The 19,487-nt window shown below is 40.8% G+C and overlaps 1 protein-coding gene and 1 long non-coding RNA gene across 3 annotated transcripts in view; one reads left to right on the top strand and one right to left on the bottom strand.

Annotated features, from left to right (window-relative positions):
* Window positions 1-434: 434 nt before the first annotated feature.
* ITGA2 (integrin subunit alpha 2) overlaps window positions 435-19,487 on the bottom strand; it is a 104,425-nt gene continuing 85,372 nt past the window's right edge. Inside the window, exons 21-30 of the mRNA XM_060142940.1 lie at window positions 18,634-18,726; window positions 17,578-17,654; window positions 17,408-17,491; window positions 13,994-14,096; window positions 12,410-12,520; window positions 11,332-11,436; window positions 9,140-9,253; window positions 4,346-4,435; window positions 1,536-1,652; window positions 435-1,079 (exon numbers count right to left, since the gene is read on the bottom strand). Coding sequence (XP_059998923.1) covers window positions 999-1,079; window positions 1,536-1,652; window positions 4,346-4,435; window positions 9,140-9,253; window positions 11,332-11,436; window positions 12,410-12,520; window positions 13,994-14,096; window positions 17,408-17,491; window positions 17,578-17,654; window positions 18,634-18,726 — 975 coding nt within the window. The 3' untranslated portion in view covers window positions 435-998. The remainder of the gene's footprint in view (window positions 1,080-1,535; window positions 1,653-4,345; window positions 4,436-9,139; window positions 9,254-11,331; window positions 11,437-12,409; window positions 12,521-13,993; window positions 14,097-17,407; window positions 17,492-17,577; window positions 17,655-18,633; window positions 18,727-19,487) is intronic.
* Window positions 13,946-17,945, top strand: LOC132516812 (uncharacterized). 2 transcript variants are annotated; one of them, XR_009539474.1, is made up of 3 exons: window positions 13,946-14,086; window positions 16,524-16,689; window positions 17,486-17,945. It is a non-coding gene; the product is annotated as an uncharacterized LOC132516812 (long non-coding RNA). The 2 variants fall into 2 exon arrangements; XR_009539473.1 differs by lacking the exon at window positions 13,946-14,086 and adding an exon at window positions 14,520-14,608.

The raw sequence follows: 19,487 nt of genomic DNA, 5'->3' as shown, positions 1-19,487 counted from the left end.
TGAAACAGATGACTTCCTTCTCACACCTGGAGAAGAGCAGCTGCCCTGGGAGTGGGAGATTTGGACAAGGAGGGTGGAAAACTCCGGACTCCTGGAGAGGAAGGCGGGCAGCAGCAGGCATCGAGAATATGGGGGCATCAGGAGGTGGGAGGGGTTCATTGTGGAAGGAGGAAGGATTCCAAAGAAATTACTCATCTTTCAAAAATTCACAAGGCCCCCCTGCAGCCCGTCAGGGTCAGCCAGTTAGTTAAAGGAGGAAAATTTCCTCCTCCTTCCAGGCGGGGCCTCCAGCAGACAAGATTCTACCATAAATGATGTTACAGAGTTTAAACCAAAGTTTGTGCTTTGGCCTCTAAGTCCTTTAGGCCCCTAACCCTCCCCCAGTGAAATGGAGATTTCCTCTGCAGGAGGCCCCTACCAGTCATCAAGCATGTTTTGATAAGTACATCATCTCAAGAAAGGGACTCGAAGGAAGCAGCTGTGGGCTGACAACAGCAAATTTTACCTAGTGTATCAACAAAATTATCACTGAAAATATCCTCTGTGGCAACTTTGGATAAGCAGCATTAAGTTGAAGACCTGTGGGGTTTTTTTGCCCATCAGCATCAATATATCCAAGCTAATTATATACCTATACCGAGTACTTCCACTTCTGTTGTTTAAAAACAATCATTTTAAATGACTGGGCTTTTCCCCAAAAAATATTCTGAGAAAGGTTATATTTTTCTTTAAGAGTTCTCCTGTTAGGAAGCATTTCATGTAAACTCTGGACCAGCCAACGTAAAGATCACTTTCCCCCCAACATAAAATAGTCTTTTACCCTTTATACTCCTGCCCTCCCAAATCCCTCACAGTTTCTTTCCAAACTGACCTGCAGTTCTAGTTTACCTATTACATTATTAAGTTACACTGGGATTTTTAAGAAACCCATTCATGCGAATAGTAAACCCTGGCTGTGATGCTGCCCCTTCCCACTGCAGTGGGAACTGCTGGCTGATTCAGCTGTTGAGTTCTGTGGTCTCATCAATTTCATCTGGATTTTTGGTCATTTTTTCATATTTTCTTTTGAAGAATCCAAGCTGTAAGATGATGATGTAAAAACATTACCACTTCTGGCTTATTTTGAATGGACCCAGACTCTCCCCTCCTTGCACCTCTGGGAATCGTGGGGAGCTGGATAGGTCAGTGTGCAGAGTATTGACCTGGCATCAGCCCTTCAGTGAGGAGATTAATACCCAGAGTTGAAATGAATTGCATAAAGTTAAATTTCTCAGGGTCTGCTTACTTGCAGGTGAACAAAACATTCAGTGTCTGGATGAAAGAAGGTTGGAGAAAAGGGACCAAGACCAAGGAGATAAAATCCTTACTGATTGTTTTCAAGAACATGAGTGAGAATTTGCAAATAAACTTGCATTTCCTTTTTTCTTATGATAGACGAGGAGGTACCATATAAAACAGGTTTGCTCTGTGATAAGGAAATTCAAGACAGAGGTCTTCAGGACCCCTGTATCTTTTAAATATGAAACATTTCTTACCTTCCATAAAACTGCAACCAGAGCTAATAACAAAAGGATTCCAGCAATTGCACTTCCTACTATAACTCCGGTTGGTACTTCAGCTTTCTCGTGGGGTTTCATTATGGTAATGGGAATCTGTAAGTGTATATACAAAACAATTGCGTTAATTTTAGCACTGAAAAAAAGTGAGATGGTCAAATCCTCTAATTTTATAAGTGACGGTCTGGAAAGGGGATGTGACTTCCTCACGATCACGTTCCTCAGTTAAATATTGTACAGTACAATGTCGAGAGAAAATGCTCCTGCAAATACAGGCAAGGCATGCAAGTCTTCCCATTTCCTTCCTTTAACTGCACTGCATCAGTATTTAGTGGATATGTCATCTCTGACAGTCTCAGCTGCTTTAATCACTTATGAAACTTGGAACTTTAGTTTCTGGCATCCAGCCTCATCATCAAGTGAAAGCATTTGGAACCCAGTCTTGGGGAGGCGAGTCAAAAAATTAGCAACACAAATCCCTTGTGATTAAACAGTAACAACAACAACTACTTTGAATTGGGCTCCTAAAATGTTGATTTACTTGATATGGATTGTTAACAAGTAGAAGTAATGTCTCAGGGCTCAAGGTGACCTTTTCAGTGATAAATTGCCCTTGAGGTTACACATGATTCTTAACGTCCACTTCCTGGCAGTCTTTGTGGCTTTGTAATAGCACGGCTGCCGTAAGAGTTCTAACAATAAAACTGTATATTCTTTTTTTGTTGTTTTAATTGGGGAAAGAATCACAACCATTTTTAAAGAGTTAATTTTGGAGCCAAACAAGGGGAGAAAACCTAATTTATTTACTTGATTTAACACTGAATTACAGTGGCAGATAAGCTGCTTTTCACCACAGAATTTATGAGTTGGGCTAAACTTGAGTCTGGCCTTTTGGTGACTATATTTCTTCTCATTTGGATTTTTAAGAGCTAAACTAAGGCTTTATAAATTTAGGAATAAAATAACTAGACTCATGTAGTTCACTGCTTAGTGGCAGTCATATCCTTACTTCTCTCTATTCTAGAACTTCCTAATCCAGGCTCCATGGATCTTTAGGGAACTATGAGTACATGATTTTTGTATCGGCTTTTTAAGTGGGCTTGGAATTCAAATAAATTTAAGAATCACTTGTCTACCTATAGGGATAGGTCAATTTATTATTTGGATTCCAAAATATAATTTTAAAATTTATTTAATTTATTTGGATTCAAAAAATATTTTTATAGACACAAGTAATAGTTGGCCTTGGGCTTCCCTGGTGGTGCAGTGGTTGAGAGTCCGCCTGCCGATGCAGGGGACACGGGTTTGTGCCCCAGTCCAGGAAGATCCCACATGCCGCGGAGCGGCTGGGCCCGTGAGTCATGGCCGCTGAGCCTGCGCGTCCGGAGCCTGTGCTCCGCAACGGGAGAGGCCACAACAGTGAGAGGCCCACATAGCGCAAAAAAAAAAAAAAAAAAAAAAAAGTTGGCCTCTATTACTTATCAATATTGCTCAGAGAAAACCATGAAAAGAAAAATCTCCCAAAAGGTTCACTGAAATTGTTAACTTGAATTTTTAATTAATGCATTTATTTAATACTGCTTTCTAAAAAAACCCAGATTTCAGCAGAGGTCCAGGTATTGTCTGAACACTACATTTTTCTGAAATGAACTTTTAAAATATCTATAGTACTTCCCCCCCCCCCGAGGCTTAGTTCATAGCACTCTGAATCTGAAGGCCACGTTTCCTTTGGCTCCGTTTCTGATTTTCCGCACCCCAGCCTCTGAAGAGAAGGTGCGGGCCTTCGCTGATAGTCCTAAACCAGCAGCAGAGCAGCATCCTCTGTGTGGCATCATTTTTGCTGGGGCAATAGCGGGACAGCAGGGCTGTGAGCTCCACTCTCAGGCATCGAGAGAGGTCCAGAGTTCACAAGGCCATTGGCTTTTTAGCCAAGTCCATAGACTGCAGCAGTGGACTAGTGGCCTGGGGCCAGCTGCCAAGCTGTCCTCGGGGTGGAGCCTTGAACTGGCTTCCAATTCCTAACAAAAGCGTTGGGAGGAAGATGCCCAGGGCTCTGCCAGCAGATTAGCTGAGCATGGAAATCCTGCTATATCTAAATATGGCATATTCTAACCAGAGTCCAGTGCAAAGGAAGGTTGTCCCGTGCCAGCTGTTGGAACAGTGAGCCTTTGTTTTCTGTGAACGTACATTTCTTTGCCAAACGCTTTTTTTTTAAAAATCAAGAGAAGCATTTATAGTTTTCTAGACTGAAGATCTAATGACTGAATGGATGTTTCACAGTGTTAGTGTCTAGTTTTAAGGAGTACTGCTAAAAACAAGAAAAAGCCCTCTAATAAATGCCTTATTTATTAAGCACACTTAAGCACTTTCAAAAATGCTCTAAAATACTATGTATGATTCAAAGGAGCATAACTTAGATTTCATGACCGAGGATGTAAACTGCTTTGTAGAAGCATGAGCAGAAAGGAGGAGCCATGGTGCTGGTTGACGCCTGGAGCAGGGAGGAGGGAGCCACAGCAAGATGGGGCCCCTTGTGCCTCCTGTCAGATCATCACTTCTGATCCAGCTTTGCCAGCGTGGGCACGAGGGGGAGGGCAAGTACACCAGGGGCCTTTTTTGAGTAGCAGACACCCTTATCAAAAACTCAGCATGATAAACATTAGCCTTTCAGAGTTTCAGTAAGATACTTCTATATACGTGTAGATGCGAACGTGACCGTTGTAAATGGTCAGAAATGGAATGCCCGTCAGAGACTCCAGCGCCCACAGGTAGGGATGTGATGCACTCACCGTGACGGTGTTTTCTTCGATCGCATATATCTGAGGGTTATAGGTGTCGATTTCTGCTGCTGCCGTCAGCTGTACTGTCTGAAAAGTCGACTGGAACATAAGAAGAATAAAGAGTATATTTTATCCTAGCAGAAGTTAATGTATAAAACTTGGCATGTTCCTTATTTATGTTCTTGTGGAAAGTGACAAGAGCAAATGCCAACTCTGAAGACCCAAGCATCTGCGTGTGCTTAAATCGCCGATATGCTGGGACCCCATGTGGGAACTTAAACCGTGCGGGTGACTGGGCCCTGCCGTAGCAAATTAAACAAAGTCTCTTCTTTTCCAATTTGGATTCATTTCCTTTTCTTCTCTGATTGCTGTGGCTAAAACTTCCAAAACTACGTTGAATAAGAGTGGTGAGAGTGGGCAACCTTGTCTTGTTCCTGATCTTAGTGGAAATGGTTTCAGTTTTTCACCACTGAGGATGATGTTGGCTGTGGGTTTGTCATATATGGCCTTTATTATGTTGAGGAAAGTTCCCTCTGTGTCTACTTTCTGCAGGGTTTTTATCATAAGTAGGTGTTGAATTTTGTCAAAAGCTTTCTGGCCTAACCCTAAATGTAAGGCCAGAAACTATCAAACTCTTAGAGGAAAACATAGGCAGAACAATCTATGACATAAATCACAGCAAGATCCTTTTTGACCCGCCTCCTAGAGAAATGGAAATAAAAACCAAAATAAACAAATGGGACCTAATGAAACTTAAAAGCTTTTGCACAGCAAAGGAAACCATAAACAGGACCAAAAGACAACCCTAGAATGGGAGAGAAAATATTTGCAAATGAAGCAACCGACAAAGGATTAATCTCCAAAATTTACAAGCAGCTCATGCAGCTCAATAACAAAAAAACAACCCAATCCAAAAATGGCCAGAAGACCTAAATAGACATTTCTCCAAAGAAGATATACAGATTGCCAACAGACACATGAAAGGATGCTCAACATCACTAACGTTAGAGAAATGCAAATCAAAACTACAATGAGATATCATCTCACACCAGTCAGAATGGCCATCATCAAAAAATCTACAAACAATAAATGCTGGAGAGGGTGTGGAGAAAAGGGAACACTCTTGCACTGCTGGTGGGAATGTCAATTGGTACAGCCACTATGGAGAACAGTACAGAGGTTCCTTAAAAAACTACAAATAGAACTACCATATGACCCAGCAATCCCACTACTGGGCATATACCCTGAGAAAACCATAATTCAAAAAGAGTCATGTACCAAAATGTGCATTGCAGCTCTATTTACAATAGCCAGGAGATGGAAGCAACCTAAGTGTCCATCATCGGATGAATGGATAAAGAAGATGTGGCACATATATACAATGGAATATTACTCAGTCATAAAAAGGAATGAAATTGAGTTATTTGTAGTGAGGTGGATGGACCTAGAGTCTGTCATACAGAGGGAAGTGAGAAAGAGAAAGACAAATACCGTATGCTAACACATATATATGGAATCTAAGAAAAAAATGTCATGAAGAACCTAGGAGTAAGACGGGAATAAAGAGACAGACCTACTAGAGAATGGACTTGAAGATAAGGGGGGGGGGAAGCGTAAGCGGTGACAAAGCAAGAGAGTGGCATGGACATATATACACCACCAAACGTAAAATAGATAGCTAGTGGGAAGCAGCCGCATAGCAAAGGGAGATCAGCTCGGTGCTTTGTGACCACCTAGAGGGGTGGGATAGGGAAGGTGGGAGGGAGGGAGACGCAAGAGGGAAGAGATATGGGAACATATGTATATGTATAACTGATTCACTTTGTTATAAAGCAGAAATTAACACACCATTATAAAGCAATTATACTCCAATAAAGATGTTTTAAAAAAAAGTCTCTGGGGGGTGGGGTTTAGATACCAGCTGGTTAAAGTGTCTCTCCCGGTAACTCTAACTTGTAAACAGGGGTGAAAAACAAGGGTTTAGAAACGAAGTTTTTAATTGGGAAAGATCATAGTTTAGGTTTTTAAAAACAACGAAGTTTGTGACATGAGAGAAAATTGAAAACTTGGTGTTTTTAAATATTTACCTGAATCACAAAACAATGTGAAATCAGATTCAAAAGGAAGAGAATTTCTCTTCTGGGTACACATGTGTAAAATAATACTGTTTAAAGGCCATGCATGTCAGTGGCAGACATCCTAAACCTTGTGTCCGTGCTAGATGACATGAGTAATAATTTCAGCTTTCCTAATCTAAGCATTTTTATAAAAAATACTGGATTGGGGGCAGGCATATAGGAAGGACATACATTTTATGCTGATGTTATTAGTAACCTCCAAAAATGAAATAATTTTACATGCATTCCTGAATCTAGTTACAGAAAAATAATCTTTTTTTCAGTGGATACATTACTGATGTGTATATTGTTTTCTCTATAATCAAGTATTGGGACTGACACTACTTCGAGATGGAATACAATGCCCAGATCTGAGAACTGCCTTCACATGATCTGGCTACTAGGATTTAGTTTTTGTGGTTACTAGGGCACATAATTCAATACACTCCATGAGGTAATTTGCTAAACTATATCTAGGAGCCAGAAAGAGAGAATGCATATCCAAAAAGTGAGCAATTTATTTCCTTTCCACTGGCTCAGTCTCTGATTAGCCTTAATTTTCTCAAGATGGAAGATTGCAGTAGAAGTTAACCCTGATCACTGGTGTCTCAAACATACATTATTTGGGGAACATTAGGAGTATTGATGATGGTTTAAATTTAAAAAGGAGTAACAGTTAAGTGAATGTTCTTACTTAATAGTCCCTGCAGACTAGAGATGAAAGAATTTCCTTACAACACTGATATATCTGCCCTCCTAAGTCTGGCCCTTTGCACGGGTACGCAGTATCCTGCAGGGTTAACAAGTAACGGTAGGGGTACCATGCACACCCAGGAGATTGAAGTCACACACCTGCTGGCATTCAACAAGCCTTTTCCTTACAAAGGGCAACCAACAATGCCACTGATTTGGAAGCCTGAGCAATCACTTTGTGATGAAATTACTTGAAATGTTGACTTGCACTGCCTCAGAAAAAGGGCAAAAGGTAGTATATTCATGGGCTCTAATACAGGCAGTATGATTCGTATTTCAGACTGGATCTCCTAGATGGTCTGAGAACATCCACTGTTGAAAGGGTTCAAAACAAGGTGGGGATAAACATTTGACCTTTCATGAAGGAGGAAGATGTGTAGGACATGATATGCAATAACTCTCATGGGTGTTTTTCAGCTTAACTATCATAATAACCATGTTGAAAAAGTATAAATAATATACTTCTTCAGAATTTTGCTTCCAGAAATGAAACTGCTGCTTCTGAAAACCTTGGGGAAGGTACTATAAAAAGTCTTACAGTTAAAATGATGTAGCTTTAAACAAACTCAAGAAAAACCAGATGCTTTTTACAGAGCCGGGGTGATTGCCTTTTGATTTGCAACAGTGAGTTTTCCTTCCCAGCTGGCAAAGGTTACTATGAAAACATTTGTTCCTCAAATCCAAGGAGCCAAGATCCAATGCGTAAAACTGAGCGCCAAACTGCAGCAGCTGGGATGATGGTATAACTGCCTGCTTTGCAGTCTTACAGGACTTAGAGGCATCCTGAAGGCTTGAAAGCAAATGCAACTAACAAGAAAACCAAATAAAGGCAAACAAGGAGAAAACCCAACTCCTCACTCCTCCACTTCTCTAGTTTTTCACCTGCCTTTCACCATTCCTCTTTCTACTGTGTCTTTATCGAAGAATATTGCTTATATTTTGGTTCCGGGGCCAAGTTCGGAGGGAGCCAAGTTCTCTGATGTGACATAGAACTCCACAGCAGGGAGGGGTTTGTTGGAGAGATCATGAAGTGGTTAGAAAATAGGGAATAGGGTACGGTTGGTAAGCACCTTGAAGACTGATTTATGCGTTTAAAAAAAATTCACTGTGAGCCACAAGGCCCCCTGGAGGTTTCAAACTAATTTCTGTTTTGCTGCCTCGATCACAGCCAGTGTTAGTAAAATGAACAGCTCGCCGCTTATGTAGTCAGACTTAAGGAGCTCTGTCCACCCTTACTCTTCCCGTGCCAGGCTGACATTCTGGCTACCGAAATCTCTGCTGAAAGCAGGTATCACTACAGCCAAGTCACACCTGCCAATTGGAAAAACACTCTGACACTGTTCTGGCACTTTCCTCAAACTTGCGAGACCGAAATGACTTAAAAAAAACTGTAAGCACACTGGGGCTTTCACCAGAGAAGGGATTAAAAACAGGAGAGCAGAGTGGTTACACCTGGCTCTAATAGAGGACGATGGATTCTTAGGTTAGATTCATGTACCAGGTAGTTTGAGATCAATCAACAGTCACCTGGGAGCACAGGGAATGGAGGCGCTTTGATCTGGGTGTGGTGGAGACCATAAGTCAGAAAAGTCAAGAGCAGGGGGAGGAAGACAGAGCAGGTGGCCCACTGCACCCCAGGCAGCTGAGGGGATCCTGACACCATTTCCAGAGATTCTGCTCTAGTAGGTTGGCATGGAGTCTAAGAAGCAGATGCTTTACCAGCAGCCCAGGTGATTCTGAGGCACAGCCCGGATGGGCAAGCTTTGGAAAGGGATGGAAGCACACTGCCTTCCAAGGTAAGACTGCTCTGGGTCACTGGGCACGGCTGACATTAGTCAGAATGCTGGTTTTGTCAGAGGGCGCGACCTTATTGACGGTGAAGGCTTATGTTTCAATGCTATCAATGAGCCGAATAAACAAAGCTGATACTTACTACTGCGAAAGTCCCGTTCCAGATTCTGGTAGACACATTAAGGAAGTATTCTCCTTTCACCTGAAGGTCTTTCAGCCAGCAGGTGATGTTACTACATGAAGCGGTTCTGCAGTTCTTTCGGGTTGGAGTCAAGGGTAAAAGAAGAGAGAGTTAGTACAAGCTTTAAAAAATAAACACCAAAATTTTACAAAGACAGATAAAACCCAGTACTGGGAAGGAACTAAGGAAATGAGCAATCTCATGAACTATTAGTAGTAGTTACAACCCTTCTTCTGGAGATTTTAGCACTTTGCCTCGAAATGTAAAAAGTGCATGTCCTTTGCCCCTGCCCATCTGTGTGGAAGGCCTCAGGAGATAATAAGTGTGTGCCTCAGGAGATAATAAGTGTGTGCAGAAGTGTGAACAAGAGTTCACCTGTTTATTGAACTACTGTTTATCAGAGTTAAAGAGAAACAACAACCCTCGCCAAGACTGTTAATCAACTATAGTGTAAGATTAAAAAAAAACTCCAAAGACTAAACAATCCGTGTTTATCAGCAGTGTACTAGTTAAGTAAATTACTGAGTATACACACACAAAATGTAGTACAATTTAGTCAGTAACCTCATGATACAGATGCATTCCTTGAATTTTAAAAAAGTTGTCAGTAAAAGAGTCAGTGGTTGCCAAGAGTTAGGGGGGAAGGAGGGATGAATAGGGGGAGCACAGAGGAGTTTCTGGGCAGTGAACTATTCTGCACCCCGTAATTGTGGATCCATGTCATCATACGTCCATCCAAACCGATAGAACACGCATCCAGGGTAGCCTAACGTAAACCATGGGCTTTGGGTAATTATGATGCGTCAGTGTAGGTTCATCAATTGAAACAAATGTACCACTCTGGGCGGGGGGGGGGGCTGGTTCATAGTGTAGGAGGCTGTGGGTAAGTGGGGCAAGAGGTATATGGGAAATTTCTGTAATTTAAACTCAATTTTGCTGTGAACCTAAAATTGCTCTAAAAATAAAGCCTATTAAAAGATCTGTGACATATCGGCCAATGAAAAAAGGCAGCTTGGTCCATTTATGTAACAGTGTACATGTGCTTATATGCAGGTTAATGATTAGAGGTAAGGAAGAATGTTCATAAATGTTAAGTGGCCCGCTGTTAGATTTCTGGAGAACTTTAGTGTTTTCTTTGTTTTTCGTCTTATGTTTCCTCTATATTGTTCACAGAAGTTGCCTTTTTTACAAAATCAAAACATTTTCATACCCTGAGATGAGTTTCTCCTGAGCATTTTTACATACCTCTGTTCACATTTAGACCACATTTGCACTGTAATTACACTATAGTTACTTAAATAAGAAACTGTTCATTCTGTTTTCCCATCCTTCATGAAATAAAATAATTGCAATAAAAGAAAAACAGGAGAATTTCAATGTTGTTCATAGGGGAGAACTGAGGTTGGGTTAGGTTTTACTGTTTACTAAATGTTTGCTTATTTGAATACTTCATATGTGCCAAGCGCCATGCTAGATGCTAGACAAGTGTCTTTCCCAAAACAGTGGCATAACTCTCGAGCAGGAGATGAGAAAATATTGAAAACAGAGAAGGGTGGTCAGAGAGTCAAATTTAACAGCTCAATAAAAGACGTCAGTGATTATGTGGAGGAGGTGAGGGGGGCTTCACCTCCCACACATGCCCAGCTCCCGCTCAGCTCTTTGCAACGTTTCCACTGTGCACGACACAAAACCAGTTGGACATGGAGTCCTGTTAATATCATGAAATTTGGAACATGTATTTTATAATAATGGCATAAATAATAATTCCAATAACCTAGATTTCAGCTTTTTTTTTTTTGCCATACGCCATACGCGGGCCTCTTACTGCTGTGGCCTCTCCCCCTGCGGAGCACCGGCTCCGGACGCGCAGGCTCAGCGGCCATGGCTCACGGGCCCAGCTGCTCCGCGGCATGTAGGATCTTCCCGGACCGCGGCACGAACCCGTGTCCCCTGCATCGGCAGGCGGACTCCCAACCACTGCGCCACCCGGGAAGCCCATCAGCCTGTATTTTCTTGATTCACACAGATCATCAAAGGCAAAATAGGAAAGTTCTACCACCTGAGGTGGCAGGAAGAAAGAAGTGCCTCAATTTCCAGGTAAAACAAACAATGAATCACTAAAGGAAGTTTTCACCCCATTAACCTGTCCTCACCAGTTCTTTTACATGGCGGAAATTTTCACTCTTGAAAGATACAGAAGAAGATGTCTGTCCTATTTTCAGTGGATTTATTTCGGCTTTGCAACTGATGTCACCAGCCTACAAAGAAGGACATCAAATCAGTCTTAGGAAGCAAGATGGTTTACGATGTTATTTTTTACTCGTTAGGAAATCCTATTGTCACATGTTGGGGCAGGGGAGGGGCTCCCAGGATTCTCTGCACTGTGCTGACCTGGCCACACTTCTGTTCATCACTAATGTAAACCCTGAAGTATTCAGATCCTCCTGGCGTGACTCGATGGCATGGCGCTGGTTCTTGCAGCCCACATGTGATGACACAAATTTGTAATAACAGTTGTCTGTGAGTGGTTTATTTAATTCAGGGTTTTTTCCTGTGGAACAGTTTAGGATTTTGCTTTCCTGTGGTCACCTATAAACAGCGCAGAAGTAACACTGCTGTAGCATTAGCTAAGTGCTAGACCACGGCTGAGCCACTGTCAGGGGTTTGCCTACAGCATCCCTGTAGCCGGAGGGCTTTTAGAGAAATACCCAGAGGGCTTTTAAAGAAAAACACGGGTCCTACAGCCTTAGCCCTGGAGATTCTGATTTAATTGCCTGGGGTAGGTCTGGGCATCACGTATTTAAAAAGCAACCCAGGTGATTAAATGAGCAACCAGGGTTGGCAACTACCAGTTGAAAGTCCAGGCTGGCAGCTTGAAGACCAGCTACTGACTGCAGCTGTGTAGACCAACTACTCTCCCACTATGGGTTCAACCTCTCACTTCCCAGCCAACTAACTTCTCTATAAACAGGGCTCTGACAAAGTCAGATGTTCAGCTGGTCAGGAGGTTGTAATAATTTCTGCCATCTGTACATCCCTAGACTCAGACATTTCTTATAATAATATCCTACTTCTAATATGAAATTAACTGCTTGTTTCCTAGCACCCAGGGTGCATAGGGGTTATCTTTTCAGTTTCTTGTCTGTATGATGCAGACATGACCACCCCCACTTCATGGAACATTTCCGTATGGAAGGTACACGTTCTTATAGGCAGTTTGGCTGCACGTACCTGGTCCGTGTGCACCCCAGTCAGGTACATCAGCGGGTTCTTGCCTCTGGTGTATTGAGGGATATGGATGATTACAGATGCCATGCTGACTGGAACACTGCCTGTTGTTACCTATGTAGTAAGAACACACTCTGATTGCCGCTACATCATACACACGTTGGAAGGAATGGGATCAATAACCCCAGTGTTGATGAAGGGCAGCTATTAAGTGGTAAGAGTGAGTCCATATGAAAGTGAGTCCTTACTTTATGGTCACTCTTTGGCTCACTGTGTTTTACCTCTTGGAAGAATCTCAACATCTACAGTTTTAACTGGTAAATAATTTGTGACTCAGGAGATGATTAAAAACACCTACCATCTGTGGGTTTGGTCTGCTAGGGCATGAAGTCCCACTCTGCCCCTGACTAGCAGTGTGGCTTGGGCAAGGTACTTCACCTCTTTATGCTTCAGTTTTCTCATTTGTAAAATAAAGATAATTGGCATATCAGTAGGTATGCACAGATACAGCCTCTGTTCTCGCTATTGGAAAGTCTGTTCTGATTGTCCAGGGCTCATGCCCTCCTGGTTGTTAAACATTTTAAAGAACACTCATAGGAATAATAATCCTATCAATCTCATAACTGATCTGGGAATTAAATGGGTTAACATACATAAAGCACTTCATACAAAGGCGGATACTTATTACATGTTCTCTGAATATTATATACTACTAATTGACTAAATGTTTCATTAAAGAAGTAGTTGCCAAATGCCGTGTACATTTTATAAATTCCAGTATCTGGATCACAAATCAAGACTCCTTTAAGAACTTTTTAAATCACTGAATTATAGAGTTGCAACCATGTGACAGACTTATAGGAAATGTACAAAAATAAAGTGGTAATGACTAAGGGTGGTGCATGGATTCTTCCCTTTTTATTTTCCAAAGTTCATGCAATGTTATTATAAAATATCATTCTCATAAATTCATTTCTCTTTATATAACTGAAAACAAACTTTAAATTTGTACTTTACTAATAGCCAATAGAAACTGATTTTAAAATATTTTTATATACTACTTAGCATGACTGTACAAAATAAATATTTGTATACAAATGGTGAGCTTCTCAAATAGAAGTGGTTTCCAAGGATAAATTGGCATACTGATTATATTTCAGAGACTTTTGTCCATAGTAATATCATTATATTACTGCTTTGTTGATTAATGTGCAACATTTGCTTTCAAAATACATCAATTATCTCTTACCCAGGACACAACTATGTACAAAGCCCACCTGTTTACTTATCAGTGGTCTACCTTAGTAGTTCTCAAAGTATGGCACCCGGACCAGAAGCATCAGCGTCACCTGGGAACTTGTTAGAACTGCACATTGTTAGGTCCACCCCAGACCTTTTGAATCAGAAAGACTGGAGATGGAGCCCAGTGACATGTGTTTTAACAAGACTCCAGGTGATTCTAATGCGTGCTCAAGTTTGAGAACCACTGGTATATTTCAACTTCTTTTTACTTTCTTCTTCTCCTCCTGCCCTCATTTTTTTTCCCCCTTTCTCTTGATTTTCCATTCTTATGTCAGGTTTACCAACCTTAATGAAGAAGATGAATTTTGGACCAATATCTTCAAAATTGTTCACAATAGAAGGAATATTCCCATCCGAGGAGACTTCATAAAAATTTATGTTGGTAGATCTGTTGGATGATGTTTGTAAAGCCGAATATTTTAGTTATGCTATTGTTCTTGAAGTTTAATATTTCTTTTATCTAAATATCTTCTAGCTTATTTTACAAGTGAAAGTTTACATTTAGGTACAAAACATTAAATGAAAACAAATGCTTATTATGGACTTATGATCCAGTTATACATTTCTAAGGCTAAAACAAGTTCCTTTCAAAACATATCCCTTAATGATCACTCTGCTGAGATTCTTTGTGTTATATGTGTATCAGTTGTAAAGTTTCTAAAATAAGTACAAATGTATTAAGAATTTGTAGTGAAACTCTTCTCAAGATATTATATCTTGACAGGTATGTCAAGATATATTGACAGGTGTGTTAATATAGTGGACACTTGGTCCTTATTGATTGGATGAATGGATTTATAAGGCAGAGGATTTTCCACTTGGTATGATGGCTGAAATACCATGATACGATATCGGGCATTAGCTCCTACACTACTCATCACCGGATGCCTGTGAAACGGGGTATACATTTTATTTATTATTCCTTCTCCCTATCTTCCCTAGTTCCAAACCAGCTCTGACACTTTGGTCTGAATCGGGGTTGGTCAGTCTGTTTCCACCACTGACCATACAGACCATCTCTAAGGTGGCTGACCCAGGAGTTTTAATAGACTAGGCCTAGAGGCACTGGCCTAATTGGACTTCTTTGCTTGGGGCTGCTGAGTAGGGTTTGCAAGTGAAGTGATGACCAGGCCAGAGGGAACCCCACAGGACCACTCAGACTGGAAGGTAACTGAATACCATTCCCTCTCTTCACTCATTTCTGGGAATCTGAGGATGGATTTCAACTAGGGTAGCTTCATTGAGGGGTGGAGGGTAGATAGCAGGGATGGGAGTCTGAGAAGCAATATTTATTCCCAACAGAATTTATCCTAACTGCAGGATGTTGATTCTATTTCCTTAAAAAAAAAAAAAAATTGGACTGGATATTTTCTGAGATAGAGTTGTTTGGTTTCTTTACTGAAAATCTTGCCTTTTTCTTTTTTTATGCCTTAGAATTTTTTCCCAAATTCTCAAAAGGAAAATATGCCATAGGGACTTAAATAGATGTAGTAGTTGTCAAGGTTATGTCTATGAGAGGAAACAATGATTTGTCAGCCTTACATGGAAAATGGGAAAATGGACTAGGATTTAAAACAGAAAGCCTGACCCCAATAAAAATTAATTACAATAAAAGAAAACAAAACAGAAAGTCTGGCTGTATGTCCATGAATTATTCCCTTTGCCTTCCAGAAGATCTTTGTGCGAGCCCCTAAGTATGGCCAGTTTTTAAATTGATTAATATGCTCTGTTTTTGCATTTTAAAGAGATCCAGTATTTTTCCATGTTACTTAAGTGCTCCTTCAGTTACTTAAATATTGATCAATATATTTATATTAGCAGTTAGCTATACTAGGCGGATCTTGTTTTAGAAGTAATTCTACTGTCATCTATTTCCATCCATCATATTTGCACAAAATAATTACACACTTAGACAGTATCGAAGTGATTCCTAAGGGATATACTCAATAATTGGGTAGGACTTGTTTTCAAAAAAAGTAAACTGTGTGTGTGTGTGTGTGTGTGTGTGTGTGTGTGTGTGTGTGTGTGTGTGTGTGTGTGTGTGTGTGTGTGTGTGTGTGTGTGTGTGTGTGTGTTACATATATCCTGGTAGATAAATAAACCCTGTATCTGGAAGGTATTCTGAAAACAGTCAAGTTAGTCATCTACAGAATGACCAGAGGAGATGCGGAGGGATGACTTCACTTTTCGTTGTGTACGTTTCTGTCATGTTTGGATTTTCTATCCATGTACATTTAATATCTTTTTTTACAAAAGACATTAAGAGAAATTACCTGAGAGGTAGGATTAGGAGCCACTTTAGCTTTATTCTTTATAATTCTCCATACTTTTTTTAACTGCATGATATAATTAAAAGAATATGAGAATGTCTGAGAATCCAATTTACCATCACAAAAAATACATAGCTAAGATGTTAGTAAAAGTGAAGTCCCACTTCAGTATTTTATTTATTTCATCTTAAAATAATCTGAAAAAATTGGCCATGGTGGGGGAATGGAATTAGAAAAAGGCTCTATTAACAAAAAGCATTTAGGATGAGAAAGAAGCATTAAAGGTAGGAAGAAAAAGAATCAGGTAATGTGGTGCTATCAATCTCTTTGGCTGCATCTGTTTTCAGTTACTTATTTTAGCAGCTGAGGGCCCTTTGAAATCTGCAGTTACTGAATACTTTTTCAGGGATGGATGACTTGGGCTATACTTCGTTTCTGCTTTTGCTGTTTGCAACTCACTCGATAAGGAAGCATTCTTTTCACCTTCGCTCATGTGTCTCTAGCTCTAGACATAATGACATATTTTCCTTTTTGTTTTTGCTCAGGGATCTGTTGGATGATCTACATATTCCATGCTGTAGGGGCTGGAGTGATGTTAGAGAAATCTGCGGTCACTGGACACTTTGAAGTGTGGCTCCTTGGGGATACGCTGCTGCGTGTTTTCCAGGGGTCACTGATCTGTGCTGCGAAGCTGCCTCAGTGTTTCAGCAGGTAGAGAACTCTGGTTCCCAGGCTCGGAAATGGGTGTCCCCTGCAGCCTGTGTACCTGCATAGCTGTGCCCCAATGTGTCTGTGCCCATGAACCCACTTCCCTTCTCGAAGGTGATCCTATAGCACCTGTGGTGTCTATACGTTATTCACCTTTCAAGACACAGGTCTCTGAACAATTCAAGATAACTGGTATCAACTAGTACCATTTTGAAACATGCCTAATTTTCTCCTGGCTGGAAGAAACCCCTAGTCTGCTATGTCAGGAATTTTCCAACCAGAAACTAATTTTCTGTAACTAGATTCAGTATTTGTGTTTGGGGCTTCAACGTCCAGGAGTGGGGACATTGCTTGAGATCTCACGTGGACAGTAGGACAGAGGCGTGGAGAAGGAAGTGGTGGCAGCTCCTCGGGGCCCTGCGAGTTCTGCTTTGACAGCTTGTCCAAGGGCCTGCGGGGGAGTTTCCCTTGGCATGTGACAGAGGATTATTCCTTTGTCTTTCTGGTGTTGCTCTTAGTCAATAAACCTAAAGGGTCCCTCAAGATTCCCCTAGGCACCAGTTTGTCCCTGGACTTCTGTTTTAGTTGACAAGGAGGAAATATTTTAATTCAAATTCCCCAGTTAAGAATGAGCATATAGAGGACTTGTTCAGTCATGAACCAAATATGTTAAGAGCCAGAGTGATGTCCATGTTCACAGGCTGCCCACTGTTTGACCTACCTTGTTATGTGAATTTCGGCATCATACAGCAGAGAGAGTTTGAAGTTGACTGAATTATCTGCCTTGTTTTCCTCGTAGCTTTCACTATTGAAAGGAACATGAGGAAATTACTGAAAGAGAAATATTAGAAAAGCCTCCCATCATTAATTCATGACTTCATCATGTTTTACCTTAAGGCTTGGAAACTGACAGAGGCCTGATTCTGAAGGTTTTGAAGATTGAAGTCGAAGTTAATAGTGAAAGTCACCTATACACAAAATGAAAATTCATCAATCTATGACGCTTTGTGCTCCGGGACCAACATGAAAAAAAAAAGTGGCCCATAAAAGTAAACTCACTCCCATTTGATTCTGAATTTTATAAACCTTAAGCTTTATAATTTGTAGAATATCTATGTATTTGTCCACCTTGCCTTACCTTCAGAATAGAACTGAATTCACCTGACATATATATACAACACATCACAGGCACTTACACTTATCTGAATTTGAAGGCTTTGTGCTGATGTAAAATTTGCTTACCAGGGGTTAAAAATGATATCCATGACTCTGTAAAGCACTTTGACCAGTGTTGGTCAATGTGTTCAGAAATAAAGAACTTTCTATATCGTATGTGCCTTTGGGAATGAACTGCACAGGGGAAAATCCCACTTTTATTAATAACTTAAAGAAAACATGCAGATATTTAAAAACTTCCTCTAAATATGCAGGCAACATTGATAGTCAAATGGATAAAGAAGATGTGGTACATATATACAATGGAATATTACTCAGCCATAAAAAGGAACGAAATTGGGTCATTTGTAGAGATGTGGATGGACACAGAGACTGTCATACAGAGTGAAGTAAGTCAGAAAGAAAAACAAATATCGTATATTAACGCATATATGTGGAACCTAGAAAAATGGTACAGATGAACCGGTTTGCAGGGCAGAAACTGAGACACAGATGTAGAGAACAAACGTATGGACACCAAGGGGGGAAAGCGGCAGGGCAGTGGTGGTGGGATGAATTGGGAGATTGGGATGAACATATATATACTGATGTGTATAAAATCGGTAACTAATAAGAACCTGCTGTATAAAAAATATAAATTAAAAAAAACACATGCAGGCAGTTATTTTGTGGTGCCTATCAAATGACGATACCTAATAAAGATGGTTCATTGGTTAACACCAATGGCAAGGAGGGGCCAGCATGGATTTAAAGATAAAATGCAAGGTGTACCTGTTGTTCCCTTTTTAAAGCAGGGTAGCCCACATTGCAGGTAACAGGCTTCTGAGATGAAGCAATCTGGCATGTCACTTCTGTCCCATCAACCTGAATGAGACCAAGGAAACAATGATCAATTAGTATGCAATGTGTGTATGCGCACACACATACATGCTGAAGGATGTATAAACCACCTGGAAATTCCAGCAGAAAGGTTGGTTCACACCAAGACTTGAAAATTTTATATGAATTGTCCAAGTGGCTAACATACTATTTTTTTTTTTTTGCGGTACGCGGGCTTCTCACTGTTGTGGCCTTTCCCGTTGCGGAGCACAGGCTCCGGACGCGCAGGCTCAGACGCCATGGCTCCGGACGCGCAGGCTCAGCGGCCATGGCTCACGGGCCCAGCCGCTCCGCGGCATGTGGGATCTTCCCAGACCAGGGCACGAACCGGTATCCCCTGCATCGGCAGGCGGACTCTCAACCACTGCGCCACCAGGGAAGCCCCTAACATACTATTTTTTATTGCTAAGGAGGACACCCAACAAGACAAAGGAGAGGTCAAATACTGGAATTTTACCCAGAAATAAATTATATTTCTTATATTTTAGAAGCACAAAATAACTTTAATCCAGTATTTAGAAATGCTGTCTTTAATGCATACTTTTCTCTCAGTATATTTTCAAAGTTGTAGTTTCAAGAGAAAGACAAATACAGTTTTTGTTTATACCTTAAATAATTTAAAGAATCATTTTAGTTTTCCTCAGGATTTTTTCTCTTTAAAATAAGTTGTCATTTGGCACAAGAAATTTAAACACTTAAGTCAGAATAGGTTTAGAACACTAAATCTATTAAGTTCACATTGACTT

The sequence above is a fragment of the Lagenorhynchus albirostris genome, chromosome 3 (genome assembly GCF_949774975.1).
Source record: "Lagenorhynchus albirostris chromosome 3, mLagAlb1.1, whole genome shotgun sequence".
Classification (NCBI taxonomy): domain Eukaryota; kingdom Metazoa; phylum Chordata; class Mammalia; order Artiodactyla; family Delphinidae; genus Lagenorhynchus; species Lagenorhynchus albirostris.
This window is presented reverse-complemented; position numbering and strand designations above follow the sequence as displayed.